Below are 18136 nucleotides of genomic sequence, written 5' to 3' on the forward strand. Positions count from 1 at the left end.
TGTATAGACCTATAGGCTATTAATTGAGCAGTGATCAATTTCCAGGTAGTGTGTGTGTGTGTGTGTGTTATATTTACATAATCTAATGTAGATGTTAAATAAGTATGCTATTTTTTCTCCATGTCTACTTTTCAGTGTTATTTTTGCAGGGACAAACCCACATATGTCTCATGTGCTGACTTAAATGTTTTTGTATATACAACTTCACCTCCAGGTTTCTGAGTCTGATGTCATATCCTGCAGGGCGCTGGAAAGACTTGGCAGGCATCCCAGCAGCGCAGCCTCCTGGGGCTGATTCAGCCAATGTTCCCACCCAGGAATCCTGGACGTCTGACAGGAAACAAGCCCAACTCTCCCAAGGCCACTATATGTCAGTCTCTCCCCTCACCCCGAAAACCTCTCCCGGGGCCTTTCTCTATGCTTCTCTCAGACAAACTATCTTACAAATAGACATTCTTCCTCACCGCACCCCATTTCCAGCCTCCCTTCTCTCTGCCCAGCTTCCCACCATAGCCCTGTCTTGCTTTAGCCTCTAAGCAATTTAATAATTTGATTAGGTAAGAGAGCCATGATTAATGGCCAAGCAGCATTTGCGTCAGGCTGTCATGTTGAAGCTAGTGTTTTTCTGACCATGTCGGAGCATGTTTGGATTAAATGCTCCATTTTGAATACTTCTCAGATGCTGGCACAATAGCGAGGCGTCTCAGGACCTGCAGAGAAGCCACAGCTGCAATTAAGTTGCTTGCAAATCAGAGTTAAACTCAAACGCACACAAAGATTTCTTTCAGTATTTCATTTATTTTATAAAAAAGGGAATGCAATTAACAAAACGTTTATGTACCTACATTAGTGTTTCAGATTGTACCGATTTAACACAGGCAGCGTGCTATTGGACACAAAAGGCTATTGCACACGAGACATTTCAACAACACAAATCATACATACTGTACAAAAATACATACATTCTTACATACAAACATACATAGTTATTCATGTATTTATTATAAAACATCACAGAGTCAAGCAACACAATGAAGGGACAGGTACACAGTTTAAAACACCTCTCCATCTGAAAATAAAAATAAAAAACTGGGGGAAAGCAAACATCACTGAAGCTGCCAAAGTGCTTTTCACCATTTCTACTTGGTCATCTAAATGTAAATGTCAATACCAAAAACACTGAGGGAGAGAAGAGTTTTAAATGCGTGTCCACAGGAGAACGGTTAGTGTAACCCTGAACAACAGGAACTGGACAATGAAAAACAGGACTTCCTGTGGCTGCAGGAAGTGACATGTTGTAGGATATCAGAGATGAGGATGAAGGTGACCTCCCAGGAGGGCAGATCCCCCCCCCCCGCCACCCCACCCCTCCCTCTGTGCATTTGGAACCGGATCTTCTCGTGTTTTGTAGGGGAGGAGAGGGGTCTTTGGAAAGATGAGACGTGTTTACATCTTTAGCTGCACAAGGCATATGGCCAACAAATTAAACCAGGATGTTCACAACTTTGTTTGTTTTGTTCATGGTGCTATTTAAGACTTCACAGTGAGAGTGACCTACCCTGTTCATCCCACTCTCTGCTCGTCAATGACTTGGCAATTCAAAAGGGTGATCAATAATACTGTCGACAATGGAGCGCCTGCCCCAAACACTTCATACATACATTCAGCCTAATTTCCCCAAGAGGAAGGCAAAAACAGAGAGGGCACATTGTTGCTACGTTGCTACGTTGCTACAACACTGTCAGGACATCGGCCCCATTGGTCAAAGCTGCTGGACAGCTGACATTGAATGAAACGCATCAGTGCCAACTCACTTCAGGAAATGTGCTTTCTGATTAGGCCTTCCTCGACGGAAACTGTTAAGATACAAAAGACAACAGTAAAAGCAAGTGGGACAGATTATGAGAACAGATGAGGGAAGGGGTGTTAGTGATGGAAGCTGGAGCTGGAATATATCATACATACATTAGCACTTACAAATAAGTTAGAATCTCATGCATTAAATGTAAGCAGATTATGTAAGTTTGTTGTAGTTAATCAAATGGTTTAAGCAAGGTTATATCGGGAATATATAGCCCTGGTTTTAGTTGAGGGAGCACTCGTGGTAACTTGGCTTCACTGGAGTTCAGTGGTGAGTGAAGCTGATCACCGTCTCCAGCTCTGTGACGAGCAAGAGATGGATCGGTGGGCCTGATGTTCACACGTATCAGCACAGGAGAGTAAAGTTGTTCAAACCTAACGAGCGACAACCATCTCTGAAGTCATCTACAAAGTGCAACTTTGCAAGCTTTGCATAGCTGCAGTTGCTGAAAGGACCAAAGCAACTCACCATAACTACAATATTATGTTGGTTATGTTTCTAATTCTGGCGTTTTAATAGGGGTTTACATGTTTAGAAAGAAAAACAAGACGACGGGCATATACATGACGATGGTTTGCAACTCCATATTAATTAAGAGTACCCATGAAAAAAAGCTCTTTTCACATTTCTGACAGTTCCCTCCTGCTGAATTGGTTCCCTCTTGAAACATCGTGTTTTTACACACGCTGCGAATCGATTGAATGCTGATTGTGAATTCACACAATTTTGATTGTAATAAGAAAAAGGCCGCGTTGTAGCCTTGCCAGGCATCTCAGTCCAGAGTGTCTTTTTTTTTTTAACATCTCTGCATCACATCACGGCCTCTCTTCTTTATCTCACACACACACACACACACACACACACACACACACACACACACACACACACACACACACACACACACTCTCTCTCATTCACACACACATTCACTCTGATGTGTTCGCACCGTATCAGACACAGGTGGTACAGTCCTGCATGATTGGTGTGGTCTGGTATTCATGTTTGTTGGTGCAGTGTTCCAGAGAGCTGGAGCTCTTCAGAGGGACCAGACAACGGTCGGCTGGCCGCCCGCTTTGCAGCACCCCCCAGCAGCACAACACACGCAGAAACTCCTTCCTCATGTCCTTGCTGCGCAGCGTGTAGATCACGGGGTTCAGCGCCGAGTTCAGAGTGGCAAAGCCAAAAAAGATGTCCGCTTTGGAGAGGATAGGGCAGAACTGTATCCTGCATGACGAATCCAGGAGGAGGATGATAAAAGCGGGCAGCCAGCACATGATGAAGACGCCCAGCACTATTGTGACTGTTTTCAAAAGGGCATAGGCCGGCGAGTTGGTCGCCTCATGGTGGCTGGAGCGTACAATCAAATAGATCCTCACGTAGAGGATGACAATAGAGAGCAGTATGAGGCTGAAAATGGTGACAACGAAGAGGATGTATTTCTTGGAGTAGAGCGGCAACACCGTCGAGCATTCACGGAGGTCGTCGATGCAGTTCCAGCCGATGATGGGAAGTCCTCCGAGCAGGATGGACGTGACCCAACAGGCTCCTATCAGGAGGAACATGCGGCACGTTTTGGTGGAGCCGTACACCTTGACCTTGGTGATTGCAATATAGCGCTCCGTAGCTATCGCCAGCAAGCTGAAGACTGAAGCCGCCAGAGCGATAAACGCCGTGCCCTCCCGGATGAACCACTGTACGGGTATCAGGTCAAAAGTCCTCGGCCCCGACAGGAAAATGTTGGCTATGTAGGCCGAGCCTGCCAGCAGGTCAGAGAACGCCAGGTTGCCGATGAAGAAAAACATGGCGGAGTGGAACTTCTTGTTGCGGCAGACAGCGATGAGGACCAGCAGATTCTCCAGGATGATGAAGGTGCAGAGGACCACGATGGCGATGTTGAGGGTGGTGAGCGTTTTCTTTTTCTCAGTATGTATAACCAGCTCCTGGATGGTCATGTTCTTAGCAAAGGCATAGTAGGAGGGGATCAAGCTATGGTTGTAGTATTGGGAGTACTTGTTCTTCATGGTGACAGGGTGGCAGAGCACAGCGGCTTTACGGCAAAGATTCATTCACACAGTGGAGTCGTGCAGAGCGTCGTAGTCGATAATCATTGCCTTTCAGGGACAGGGAGACGGCTCGGGCTGTGAGGGAGACGGCCTGTCCCACAGTCACGTCTGAGGAGCTCTATGTGGGTCACCTGCACACACAGAAAGGAAGAGAAGGCCCGGGTTACCGACAGGGGAAATTCACTTGCACACATGAAATAAACGGTGACAAAGCAAGCGTAGATTTTTAGCAAAGCAATGCCAAAGTCAAAACAACGTAACCAGGCAACAACCTGCTGCTCCTCGATCTGCACAGTGGAAACTGGAAACTAAACACTTCAAGTCAAAGAGTGGAGGAACAGCAATAGACAATAGCTACAAAATGAGCACCATATTCAATCAAATGTCCCTGAGGTGATCTATCAGATAAACAGATTTCAAAATGAAGCTCTGGCATTCACATTTAAAGTAGAAGACGGTGAACACGCTGAATCCCAAACTGAACACCCACGCAGGAAACAGTTGCAGCTTGTTGCGGTCTAAAAGGAACGGAAAGTAATAACTCAGTGGTGTTGTACGTTATTGTGAAAAAAAAAAAAATGAAGGTGGGGAAATTCACTCTGAGGGTATAAATCAGGAAATGATCTCCCCTTTGTTTGGGCTGGTGAACCTGTGCAGGCAGAGATCATCTTCAGGTAGAAGAATAAATACTCTGTGAGTGCTGGTGCTCAGACAAAGGGACATTCCACTAACCCTGTCCGAGCACTCGGCTGTCAACACATGGCATTGTTGTGGGGAGCGAACCTTTCCGCTCCAGTGAGCTACCTCTTGAAACTTCTGCATAGCTTTTGGATCCGCCAGACCTCCTCATCTCATCCCGACCCCTCCAACCAGTTCACACAAGAGAACTAGCAAATCAAACAGAGGCCCGAGAGCAAAAGGTGCGAGTTTCGCTGACTTTGTGAGAAAACTAACTTTGGTGAAAATCATACACCATTTGTATGACGTATCACACTTTTAAGTAGCGCTGATTGGCAGAAAAATCATCTTTAAAGTAATTTTTCATGCAAAAATGGCAAAAAATGCTTGTTTCAGTCTCTCAAATAAGGGGATTTCCTACTTTTCTCAGTTTTATATCATAATAAACTAAAAATATTTGGGGTTTGGAATGAAAAAACAACATTTAAAGATATGACCTTCGACTTTGAGAAACTGGGATGGACAATTCATCGTATTTTATCGATATCGAGATGTCAACTTGTGTGAGAAACACATCACGAGAGATGTTTTGAGTTATCAGTACAAATTTGCACTTTAAAATGTTACTATCATTCTTTAATTGGGGACTTTTGTGTTTCATTCAATGCTCAATTTATTCCTTTAAAGAATGTTGGAACTTATTTCCTTCCATTTTTTGTTTTATTCAAAAAGCAAGTTGCTGTATTTTAGCAGAATATGTAAAGCTGATAAAGTGTTAAGTTTTATAATGATGCAGCCAAACCACTTTAGTGGCTTCACATTACTCAGAGAGCTCTCTCCCTCAAGGAGAAACCCATAAACAAACCAAAACAAAGGAAAGTTGGAGGCTCTGGAAATCTAATTAAGAGGTGGAGCTGGTGTCTTCAACCTGTCAAAAGCAACAGGATCCCTCTGCAGCTCCAGAGGAAATCTAACACTGTTCATCTTCTGCAGCATCGCGCTTAACTGGAAACCTTTAGTGGAAACTGGGGCTTGAACCTCGTCTCTGTTCAGCTGGGCTTCTACTCAAAACCAGAGAGACTGAAAGGTGGCGAGGGAACGAGACAAAGCCGGACGGAGAGCATGCATGTGGAACGGCATCTGGACACAAAGGCTGGAATCTGAGACATCACCGTGACGTCCACAAACTCATCCATGTGACGAGTTGCACCGCGCCGGACTGCACTCTGCTCGCATGCACAGAAATCTTCTTTCCACACACACACACACACACACACACACACACACACACACACACACACACACACACACACACACACACACACACACACACACACACACACACACACACACACACACACACACACACACACACACACACACACACACACGGCTAATTGTGACAGACGTGGAGTAGTGCAGCACAGCATTCCCCAGGTTCGACACACAGCCAGCAATAACCAGCACACGGTTTCCTCCAGCAGGAACAAAGAACAATAGTCTCCTTCAGCGTGGATAGCATTGCCCTTCAGCCTTAATAATGGGACGGCGCACTTCCATTTGGCTACTGCAGCTGTATCATAACAGAAATGTATTTACAGCCGAGCACTCCCTTATCAGAACTGCTGTATCAGGGCAGACCCCCCCCCCCCTCCCACCTCCCACCTCCCCATCCTTTTCAGCTCCATTAATAGACACGAATAGCCGGCTTGAGGCTGAGCACGTGTGCCAGCCGCACCAGCGTAATTACATCAGGTTACATTATTGCAGCCTATAATGATTTTATTACTGGAAAAATCAGCCAGCTCCGTATCTGCACAGTCTCCAGTCTGCGAAGAGAAAAACGCACCAGAGTTTGCGCCATCTTTCTCTCGGCTCTCGTATGCGTTGAGCAGACAGCTCGAGGTCGTCCCGTCACCTCCAGTCCTTTGCGTCAGTCATCACAGGGATTTCACTTAGTGTCTGTGTGTGTGTGTGTGAAACCTGCCGGGCTGGTTCACCGACAGCCCCGCCCTGCCCCTCTACCTGCCGCCCGTGTGCCATTCAGGTGTTTCCCTGGTAATTGGTCGACAGAAGTGCAGACTTCCTGCGATCCAACCCCTCCCCCCCCCCCTCCTTCCCTCCCGACCATCGTCGAAATTGTGCCCTGTGTTCGACCCGGGCATCACTGTCAGACTTCCACAGTAGACACAACACAGTGTCAAAACATGTAGTCACACCATGTGGTATAACAACAATGTGATGGCTGCAGCTGCAAAAAAACTACACTTCAGTATGTCAACGGAAGAGTAAAAACAGTAAAAAATGTCACATTAATACTGCTATTAAAGTGTTTAGGTATTCAGTGAAATATTCTATGAGCTAAATCATATTTACGTACAATTTCAAAAGTATATAAAAATATTCAGATTTGAATTCTGCAGCCAGAGTCAGTGCAAGAGTCACCACTGCTCTAAAGTTTAAATACTGTGCATCAGATGTTGTGTAGTATTATCTGCCTGCACTTCAAACCAATTCAACTGAACACACTTATGCATTAAAGATATATTTAACTTAAATATAATTGATCTATATTCAGGTTGCATTCATGGTTTTTACTATTACTTTTACTATTACTGCTACTACTATAGTATTTAAAAGTGATACTGTGGGACAGCATATCCATGTACTTAACTGCAACTTGAATTGTTCCAATTTAAAATAACTTAATCCATTATGACTTAAATACTATGTAAATACGCTGAAGTATGTAGATGTTGTGCATCTCAAATACTTTGTAATTGTTTTTTTCATGAGAACAGAGGTGATGGAACATTGTGGTTTCACGAACAACTTACTGTGATGTATGTGAAGGTGCAGAGAGGCTGCAGCAAGTAACAAATATCCTGTCTGGATTTCACAGTGAAGCTCAGAAATGTCAGACAAGGTGATGAACAGAGACAACGGTGGACACAGGCGCCTCAGAGACAAAGGAAGTAAAGCAAGAGACAGACACCTGAGACAGGATATCCTATCGGAACGCTTCGTGAACCCCATCATCACCAAAGCTGCACAGTTCCAGTTTCTAGAGAGATGATGCGGTGATGCCCGTGTGTGGTGAATGTTCACATTAACTGCTTTTCACAGCTATGCTTACTTTTCATAACCACCTACAGTTGCAAACATGCTTTAAAATCGACCACGGAACCGACACCTGCAACCAGCTGCATAGATCGTCCACAAGGTGATTCAAAATAGAGCTGCTGAAAGCCGACTCTTGTTTCCTCCTAATCCTTAACAAGAGACAGAGTTCCCCTCTCCATCATGGGACCTGACGACTGCACAAAAGCCTCAGGTGGTTTCCCCCCCCAGAAACACCTGATAAGCCCCAATTAGCACAACGTCTGCTCACTAAAAACCAAGGCAAGGCCGCCCCATTGCATCACCTGCTACCTGTCACACTCGGGCTCTACTTTCTCTGGAAGAAAGCACTTCAAACAGAGCTCCCAACCGTCGACACAGCATGCATGTCCACGTTTCTGTGTACACACACACACACACACACGCCCACACACACACACACACACACACACACACACACGTGCTTTAGCTCACACGTACAATCTCCCACCCACATTTTGGTCGAGATAAGGGCGGACAACTAACCTTGTGTTGGACAGTTAACATTTGTGGCTTATCTTGTTTAGTGAAATGTGTTTAATGATTGTTTACCGACAAGAATCGCCCGAGCAGTTTGTGGTCCGTTACATCCTGTAAACTTCATCTTCCTCCGTCTGCCCTTCACACTCGCTGCTCACAAGCCGCTGTAGTGGCAACAGAGCACCGATCCAGCTTGTTTTTTTTTTTTTTTTTTCTCACAGCACAGAATCTGCTCTAAAAAAATGAGACTATAACACAAAGATCTTCTTTGTTTGGACTAAAATATGAAAAAGTTAATCACGTAAATGTTCCCATTTTAAGGGGATTTAATGACTTCCTGCGCCCTCTTGGAGACGCCAGGCTTTTCTTCTGGAATAGACTTAATTCACCGCCGTTAATGGAGGTATCAGTGTATCATTTATCTCTGGATGGGCCTTTTCTTTATAACTGTACACTTTTTTTCTCCCCTCTGCTGCTTATGTCCAGCATTTTCTAAATAATATCAGGGGGCGCCAGATGGTTCTGGAGAATAAAATGAAATAACATATTTTCGACTGGGGGATGGTTTTTTAAATGACTTTGCCTGTATCAGTAATATCATCTGCCTCGGAATAGATTTGAAAGAGAGAGAAAAAGGAGTCCGGACGCATCAAAACTCTGCAGAGCCTGGAGCCCACTGGACAACGACTTGGTGCTGGCTGTTCAAACTAAAACACAACTAGGAGGTCGAGAACACCGATCTGATTATTCTGCGGGCTCGCGATTAGAAGAAGTTGAGAACCACTGTTCAAACTGACCTCCAGACCAAAGGACAGCAGGACGACCAGCACGCATATGAGTCTGACATGTACATATGTCAGAGTGATGGAGGTTGTGAGCTCAACAGCAAAAATCCTGTGTTGTTGTTGTCTTTGAACTCAAACTAAATATAGGTGACCTTTTGAGTATTTTGACTGAAACCGAAAGGTGTGAGTGTGATTGTATAGAGTGGGGGTACGGCAGGAGAGCTATGGCGCCACGCAGGAAAGTTCCACGCGCCAAAAGCACAGCAATGCAGTCAGAGAGTTTCCCCCGTCAAGTGTTGACATGCCAAACACAACTCACCATTAACCGCCACATAATTTCACCACTGCTACCACTTCTCAGGAAATGACTAAACTGAAAGATGCACACCCACAGTCCGCTCTACACTTTTCCACTTATTACACTTTATCAGTGATGACGTGTCTTCACACCACCAGTAACACTTTTAAATAGCCTACAGTGAATGTGTGTTACATCTTAATATTAGACCGATTTAAATCTTACATTTGCAGCATCACGGCCGGCCCACGCAGGACTGTGTCCGCTGGCAGGTGGCTGCAGCGTCTCTTTCTGCTGCTCTGTCCGTCGCTGAGCCCCGCGGCTCCGAGTGTGAAATCTTTTCACACTCAGCCCATATTGATTTTTTCACAGTCAATTTCCAGGAAAAAAGAAGCGTTAACGTTTCCAGTATGACTGTAATCTGGCACGGAGAGGATTCACGGAGCTGCTGCGACATGACTGGTCCTTCAAATGACACCGGTCACAGCTCACACACAGCGGCGCCTCTGTGAGGTCAAAATAAACCCAGAACAGTTCTTACATCTATGATGGCCGGATCTTATCTCGAGCAGTCACTGTTATCCCTGTTACGCGCCGCGCTGCCGACAAGCTCACTGATAACGACCGATGCCCAAAACAGTCAAGTGAAGATGCACAGCTGGCACTAAGAGAACATAATCTCTCATCGGCTACCTCAACTATTACTGTTGTAATACAATAGGAAGGGAAATGCAGTTTAGGTATTTTCAGATGTTTACTGTCATTTCCTAAACGTCGAATAGCAGTGTAGTAAAATCCAGAGAGTCTGACACATTCTGTCAGTGACTTCACACACTGAGGGCGAGGATGGAGGAGGGAAATACGGGCAATTGAGTCGTCAGGATCTGTGATTTTTGAAACAACAGCAGCTCGTGAAATCACCAGACAAAAGAGGTTTTAAGGGGAAGTACGAACAAGAAAGAAGAGAGCCTGTTTCAGTGTCGCGCTGTAACTTGTACGAGAGGAAGAACAGACGGAGAGATAGAGACGGGGCCTGCAGTATCTCACAGTTTAACTGGGAGAGGAACTCAACTGGGGGAACAACACATTTTACATAGAAAAAAAAAAAAGAGAGAAGTATTACAAGTTTGCATCAGAGTGATGATACCAGCATCATGGCATTGGATGAGGCAAATAACAAAACAGTTACCTTTTGGGGACATGAAAAAGGTTCCCTCTTTTTCACTCTGTGTTTAATATGAACCTTCCTCTCTCTTTGTCCGTTATTGTGCTGACACGGTTCATTAAAACTGCGTATAAGCTGCTAGATATTAAGGGAGTGGGTGTCCTCAATACGATCGTTTAATTAGGGATTACCCTTTCGCTCGTCAAACACTTTGACAGTTTGGGTACAGCCTCTTCTGAGGGGTCCAGTCTCTCAACCCGGCTCAGTTGTTTTTGTTTCCTGCGCGTTTCAAAGTGACTCGTCTTGTTTTCTGTTCCTCTCCTCAGTCAGTTCATCTCTTGAAACTTTGCAGCGCTCTATTTATGGCAGCTGCTCATGTGGCTCTTAGAGAGGAACCGGAGACAAAGGGCTGCGTTAAAAAAAAAAAGAGGGGCATCATACAGCCCGAGGAGCCATAACCCGCATGACCGGCAGACCCCCCCCCCCCCCCCCCCCACCCCCTCAGTCTGCTCCATTGGGGGGGTTGGGGATCTCCAAGGGTGGCGCCTGAGAGGCAATTACTGTAATACCTTCACCCTCGGACCATTCCTGTCAACTTCAGTCACTGTCTTACAAATTATTCACGTTTTTATATCTCGCTCTATTTTGCATATCTCCCTTTCATGCTGCTCGCTGCATCGTCCTCACTCTGACACTCCGCTCGTATGTATATATTTTAAACTTCACCACAGACATCAAAAGACAAGGCCACAAAGAGGTGATTAAATGCACATGAAGGAGGATTTATTTAGCACACATCTGGGGCAGACATGTTCTTATAGTCCCCTATTAAAGACTTCATTACAGCACAAACGGTGCAATCAGCACTCGATTCAGGAAATCCTTCTTAGAACTGTGTCCTAAATCCTCTTGTCAGTGCAAAAAAATGTGTCTAATGTTCCATGTAGCTTTACTGATAATACTACTTTAAAAAACAGCATCCTTATCACTAATCCTTGATACCAAATGTACATTTTTGTGCAAACTGTCCTGAGATTTGCTCAGCTTGAAAAGTCATAGACTGTTCTCAGAATTCAAGCTTTGCATGGAATAGCAGTAAACCACACATGAAAACGCTGCGAAAAGGTGTTGGGTTTGTTCGTGCATATATAGGTTAGTGTCGACCACATGGCGTCCTTAATACTGACACTGGCTGTTATGAGGAAGCAAGAAGTCAGATAAGTCTGAAACCTCAGGTCTGCATACTGAGGCAAGCTTGATTCAAGTTTCAGCTGCTCTGCCTCTGTCACACCTTCCCATGTCCTTGTCTTTACAATGAGCTCTCCCTCAATAAAAGGCTTTGAACCCTCCTTCGGGTCCCTTTTGTCCTGGCTCCCTGCTCCCATTCTACACCTTGAACTCCACCCCTTCTCAAGTTCTGCTGCTTCGTTGGGAAACTGCGCGGTTGCCGTGAGAGAGCTCGTGGTCATTTCTTGCATTGCGTGCCAGTGAACAGGAATGAAAACGTATAGTCATGCAATTGTGTGTGTGTGTTGCGCAGCGAGCATCATCACAGACAGTCATCGGGCAGAATGTCAAAAATAAGTGGAGGAGAGAGGAAGAAGGTGCTGCCGGCAAAGCAAAGCACTGCACGATGGGAAATGATGGCATCTACACAGGCTGACACACGGGGGCACAAAGCCGCCCTGATTGCTCGATAAGATGATGAATTGATGGAGGCCCTCCATCTCTCCTCGTGGTCCAGCATAGGAAAACAACCCCAGACTCCTCTGGCAAACACACATCCATTAAACACAGCTCTGTTGTCGGAGAAAAACACGGTTGCCTGGAGAGGGAACATTGTTGTGTCCACAGTGCACAGCTGTTCTTCTATATTTTATACAATTTAAGAATTTCTTGCTTCGAAGAGAAAAATGTATTTCTAGAAAAATCAACATAAATCAGCATCTCTGGCATGAGGACTTTGCATCTTAAACTGCAAAGGTATTTCTGCAGGGCCAACACAACCTGCTTTTAAAGAATAGCGAATGTGCACGCAAAGAGACCCGAGGGTATTCAACCTTCCCGAGTTTTGGAGGGATACTATGTCTGTTTTATTTCTTGGCAACAGTACACGAGTAAAACATTTCTAAAAGAAAAAGGCCCCACTGTAAATGACTTGGCTTTTTACGCAGCTTTGGTTTGTGCCGAGGGACATTTTTCAAAACTAACAAAAACGGGTCAGAAAGTGTTTCTGTGGCGAAGCTTTGCAGAAGGTACGAGACAACAGCTACTTGACTTTGACATCGACAACACTCATCTGAATGGACACGTTTGAGCAGTTGTCACATTGATTTTGAGTAAACAGACGCCACTTCCACTCAATCTGTCTGTTGCAATGGAGCAGTCTGACCTTTGTCGTGACCCGGCTTGTGTTTGGCTGAAGCTTAATTCCATCGTGTCTCTCAGCCTGGAAAGACTGAAGCCGAGGCCTTCACAGGATAAACAATCTTAATAGCTCTTCCTAACTAAACAGTTGGCTATTTCGCCTTATTTTTAAAGTCTGCCAGTGATTAGAGAGATCTGACAGAGCTCATTAGGAGGCGATCAAGTTAACTTCCAGTTCCAGACTAAATGAACTGGCTGCATGGGGCAATTCAAAATCTAAGAAATCTGTCCCTAGCTTACTCCTGGATCTGGGGAGGTGGGGTGTTGAAGTAATCCCGCTGAGTTCTCCAGCTGCACAAACAAAGCTGACTGGATAACGGCTTTCCAAGAGAGAAGAAGAAGAAAGAGGAGGACTCCGAAAACCACAGCATCTTCATGTGTACCTGCTCCTGGATGTCTCTAGAGTGAGCTCTGAGAATGACCAGAAATCAGGAAACCACAACATGACCACACTGATTAAGACGGCCGCTATAGAACAGACAGCACGGGCTTGTTTCCGTCCAGTTCATAAATCACACTGCACAACCTAAGGAGAGGCTGCGAAGTGCTGCCGACCTCGTCCAAAGCCGCAGCAGAAACCAGAAACCAGAAACCTCGTCTTAAATCTACTTGTCGTTGTCTCTGGGGGATGCATAATGTTTCTGACTGCAGCGTTAACGTTGCCCAAAGAAAAAATGCCTGTCAAAGCTCTCAAAAAAAACAAACAAACCATTTGCAGCATCATTACCAACTGGCAGCAGATTGGAACAAGGGGCCGGTCCGAGCTTGAAATGTGACAGAAGAAGAACAGCCCAGAAAGCATCAGGAGATCCTGGCATGCTGCTACACGCATCAGCGCCTGGTCATGGGGGGTCTCATAGTTTGCCCAAGTCCTTCAAGTGGAAAAGGAATGCAACAGGAGACTTTACAGCTGATGGATTCGGTCATTTGGGTAAAATGCCTTCCTAAAATAGTCTCCAGCAAATATCAGCTTATGTAAATGTTTATAAGATAATCAAAGCAGCACTGACAGCAACTGAGAGGAGTTGTTTCGAAAAGGAGAGACAGATAGTGCATGTGTACTTCTCTACCTCCGGGCAAACTGTCTTCAGTGACCTTTAGCGACACAACCTATTCGCATACGGGTAAAAATCAGAGGACGGCATATTTACTCCTCTGATCGGAGACACTCCCAGCTCTTGGCCGTGAAAGCTGCTACATGCTGTCAGCTGTGTGTTGTGACTTGCGCTTCGGTAGCTTGTGAACAGAAAGCGTTTATTTTGCTCCTGCTGCCACACCCAAGGAAAGTGTTTTTCAGCTCAAGGGGGAGTACCAGCAAGAACTCTGCAGAACCCAGATGGCTCTCTGCAGAACGCCATTACTATTATTAGAGAAAAGCCCAAATGTATGGACACATGCATCGTCTCCTGTGATCTGCCAAGGCTCCTATTCTTCTTTAAAAAGTTCTGTATTGACCCCTGACAGGTTTCATTTAACCAGGTGAAAGCCAGGGTGCCTCTGGCGGGCCACTCCTCTGATCTCACGGTGTTGTCATCCCTCCTATCTGGCTGAATAAAGCGCTGAGTGTCGACAACAAAAGAGAAGCGGGTCTCCCAAAGGAAAACCCTTCTCGCTGCTTCCTAGGAGCCGACCCCTCTCAGGCCTGAGCTGAAACCCGAGCATCCTTGAGGGATCGACACCACCCACCTGCCACCCGTCCCCGCCTTCAACCCCCCCCCCCCCCTCTGGTGACCCGTTTCGTTTAAGTCCCGCAAATCCAGTTCCCACCGCTGAATTACCCTTAATTTATTTATCCGTTCGTGCACTTTTACCTCTATTTATTTATTCAACCCATCTATTTGTCCTCATTTCTCATGCAGTCCCTGGAAGTCCCCTGCTGAGAGGGGTCCGATTACCTCGGCTGTCTTGTGGAGGGGAGCAGGGCCGCTGAGCTCAGTGAGCTGGGTCAGCAGCACACACACCCTCAACTCATGATGTCATGGGCGGCTGGACTGAGCCAGTCTGCCTGCGCTAACGATTTTAAAGTCTCTCTTTAAAGACTAATAGCATGTCTGTGAAAGGCTGCGTGTGCCTGGAGCTGTGGCACCCTGCATGGGGTTACTCCTGCCCAGGCCAAGGGTGGTGAAGAGTGTGAGGAAGCCTGGCAGCGGTCAGGTCTGGTGGGGTGACGGCTTTTCTTCTGGTGCAATGAGCCATGTGGGTCACATTGGCCAAACGCAGACGGGCCGGCTGGCCGGCCGGCTGCATCATGCCCATTCTTCAGGCTCTCCAATGCATGCTGGGAGAAGCATCTGAGTCCAAAGGTGGCCGTGCAGCCCCCCAAAACAAAGCAAGCTTCTCTCTCACACCAGCATCAATGAAGCTGCCGACAGGGCCCTCAACAACTTGACAGTTCTCTCCTAATGCTGCAGAGCGTGCTTCCTCTTCAACCCCCTACTCCTGATGTTATCACAGTGAGATTTGTTTGCTAGTCTTAACTCAACAGGCTTTGCAGCGTCCGTGTGCTTTTGAGACTTTGGTTTGTCGCCCCGTAACCTTGGCCGGGGCTTCAGACTGCCTGCTAATGAGAACAGCAGCGTGCAGACTGACCCAGAGCATCCACGGGACAGAGGATGATGGATGGCGGCTTTTATCTGGGCAATAAACATTAGTTCCTCCTCCTTATCACCTTATCTCGTTGTATTTGAGGATTCTCCCACAACAGGATGCCTCGTGGCTTGACTGCTGACACCTATGTATCCCTCTCTGCAGGGTTTCCTCTTCCAGACACTAGAAACAACCTGCTGTTTGGTCAGTCCGGGCCTTATAGTGGTGATAAGGGAATGTAACACAGGGCTGACAAAAGACTGAAATGTTCCAATATAAACATGTCTATAATACACAATATTGTGACGACAGCGTATTCGGATTGCTCTTCCAATATTTGCTCATTCTAAATCTCTGACAACAACGTGTTGCAGTGTTTTGTTCTGCCTGCCTTCTTCGGCCCCATGAGATTAACTCCGGTACATGGGGATAATGGAGGCTTTTGTCTTATTAATACATCCTTTCAATACAATGCCTTCTTTAGAGTGACGGATGAACAAGCCCCAACAACATCGGAGGGGTCAGAGAAAGGGGGGGGGGGAGAGAGAGACACAGCGGGCTGCACAACGGCTCCAAGGAAATGTGTGTGTGGAGGCCCCTGCGAGGACGCGCCCGGGGTGCACGCACAGCTCAACCTCCAACAACATATGATGCACCCCCCCTTGTATGATCGACAGATGTAGACCTGCATGTTAATATTTAACACCACACATTGTTATTCATTAAAACACACACACACACGCTGTGGCTGCAGCAGTGTTTTGTTTCTTGCTTCACATTGGCCATTCTGCTGTCAGAGGCGTTTGTGAGTCAGCGACACATTTCGAGACTTTGAGCGTCACCGGAGACTTTCAGTTCGTTATTAACGCACATGAGTGACCGGGGACGTCATGCAGAAACCCCCGCGCCGTAGAATGACTGAAATCCACTCATTTCCCGTGAAAGCGCATTCAGACACATCAGATCCTTTTGTTAGGCTGCTGCAGCACATGCAGACTGTCACACCAACTCTTGTTTTACTCACCCCATGAGAGATGTAGGAGAGAGCAGCGAAAAGACGCTCCGACTAAATATTTGTCTCCAAACGTCCTCACATGTGGTCTCCGCTTTCCACAAATGCTGCGTCAAAGTTTGGGCGCCTTCCCTCTGCTCCGGGGTCGAGAGGCAGCGGTGACAATCAAAACTTTGGTGGAGGACTAGACGGCGTGTCTCGTCTAGTCTCTGGTAAATCCATACCGGTCTGTGCGCCGCCGCGGAAACCGTTCAAGGATCTCCCGAAAGAGCGATGATTCAAAAACAAAGAAGGAAAAAACGAGGAGCGATGAGAGCCAAAGAAGACTTTTTTTATTTGGAAACAGCACTTTCTCTTTTGTCGCTCTAATCCAGCAGTCCGTCTGATTGTCCTCCTGGCTGCTCTCTGGGAACAACAGCTCCACGGGGCTGTGGAGCGTCAGGGAGGCGCGCGCACAATACGCGGTCACACACAAACACACACACACCCACACCCACGCGAGAGACAGAGTGTATGGAAACGTCATATGCCCATAAAGAGTGGCGAGTCTCAGTATAAATATACAGATGAAGCTGGGTTGTGGACAGCAATTAATATGGAAACTACAAAAAAACAAGAAAATCCTATTTCTGGAACTTTTCTCCGGCACACAAATGAAGTCCAGATGTTCCACCTCTTCACTTCCGCTCTCCTAGCAGATCCCAGCGTGAACCAGAGCCCACACTTTACAACTCATCCTGGCCCAGTTTCCCCTGAGAGCAGTGGCCATGCATATCTAAAGCCCTGCAGTATGACAATACATTCTCCTGTGTTATGATAAATAAATAAGCGTTTGACCTGCTCCTGTGCCGCCATTTAGTTAGTTGTTTGTGATGAGTCATCGCTTTTCACATGCACCCCTCAGGTCTGACTTTAGGTGTAACGCTGAGGGTGAGGTGGAGGTAAGTCAGGGCTTGTTAGTCATCCGGGTTGCGCCTAGACGTCCCAGTGAAAGAGCCTCCAGGAGGAGGGAATAATGTCTCACAGTCATTATGCTCAAAGACAAAGTCGTCCATGATGTCATGTGTCTGTGCTGAGAAGAGGGAGCTGCGTGATGTTGTCATATTTATTAGGAGTTCCCAGCTTCTGTGTTCCAGACATTTGCTTCAGGGTTTGTTGGTGCACCATTAAGGCTGGTTTACACCAACGCGGATTCATTTGAGTCAGAGTTGAATAAAAACTATAGTTTTTATTGAATAAAAACTATAGTTTTTATTCAATAAAAACTATAGTTTTTATTCAACTATATATAACTATATATAGTTTTAAAGGAGTAAATCCAGATTTTAAATATATTTATTTTATTGCACGATTAAAAATGAATCTCTGTTCATTAAGTTTAAACAAAATAATTTAGTCAATATGGAGAGGAACTGCTTACCCAAATGAAAATAAATACATTTGCGTGTTGTTGAGACCGAAGTATAAGATTTAAAAAATTCTGTTGGTATAACTTTGTTCATGATGACTCAGCATGAAATGTCTAGTTTCTCCTGCTTTGAGAAAAAAATTGGAATTAATGTAAAATATGGCCAAATAACTTTTTTCACAGAAGGGAAAAAACAGCTGGTCCAATCTTTCTA

At 45.8% G+C, this 18136-nt stretch overlaps 1 protein-coding gene across 1 annotated transcript; it reads right to left on the bottom strand.

The window, feature by feature from the left end:
• Positions 1-778: 778 nt before the first annotated feature.
• Positions 779-16907, bottom strand: s1pr2 (sphingosine-1-phosphate receptor 2). The gene is made up of 2 exons (XM_079177401.1): positions 16527-16907; positions 779-4055 (listed from the first exon to the last, which is right to left on the bottom strand). Exon 2 carries the CDS (start codon positions 3925-3927, stop codon positions 2812-2814), a length of 1116 nt encoding a protein of 371 aa, XP_079033527.1. The 5' UTR covers positions 3928-4055; positions 16527-16907; the 3' UTR covers positions 779-2811.
• Between the last annotated feature and the right edge of the window lie 1229 nt (positions 16908-18136).

Source organism: Pholis gunnellus (assembly GCF_910591455.1).
Source record: "Pholis gunnellus genome assembly, chromosome: 17".
Lineage (NCBI taxonomy): Eukaryota > Metazoa > Chordata > Actinopteri > Perciformes > Pholidae > Pholis > Pholis gunnellus.

Bases quoted from the DNA above. Each gene is read 5' to 3' on its own strand.
- s1pr2 (XM_079177401.1), bottom strand. From the start codon at position 3,927: ATGAATCTTTGCCGTAAAGCCGCTGTGCTCTGCCACCCTGTCACCATG.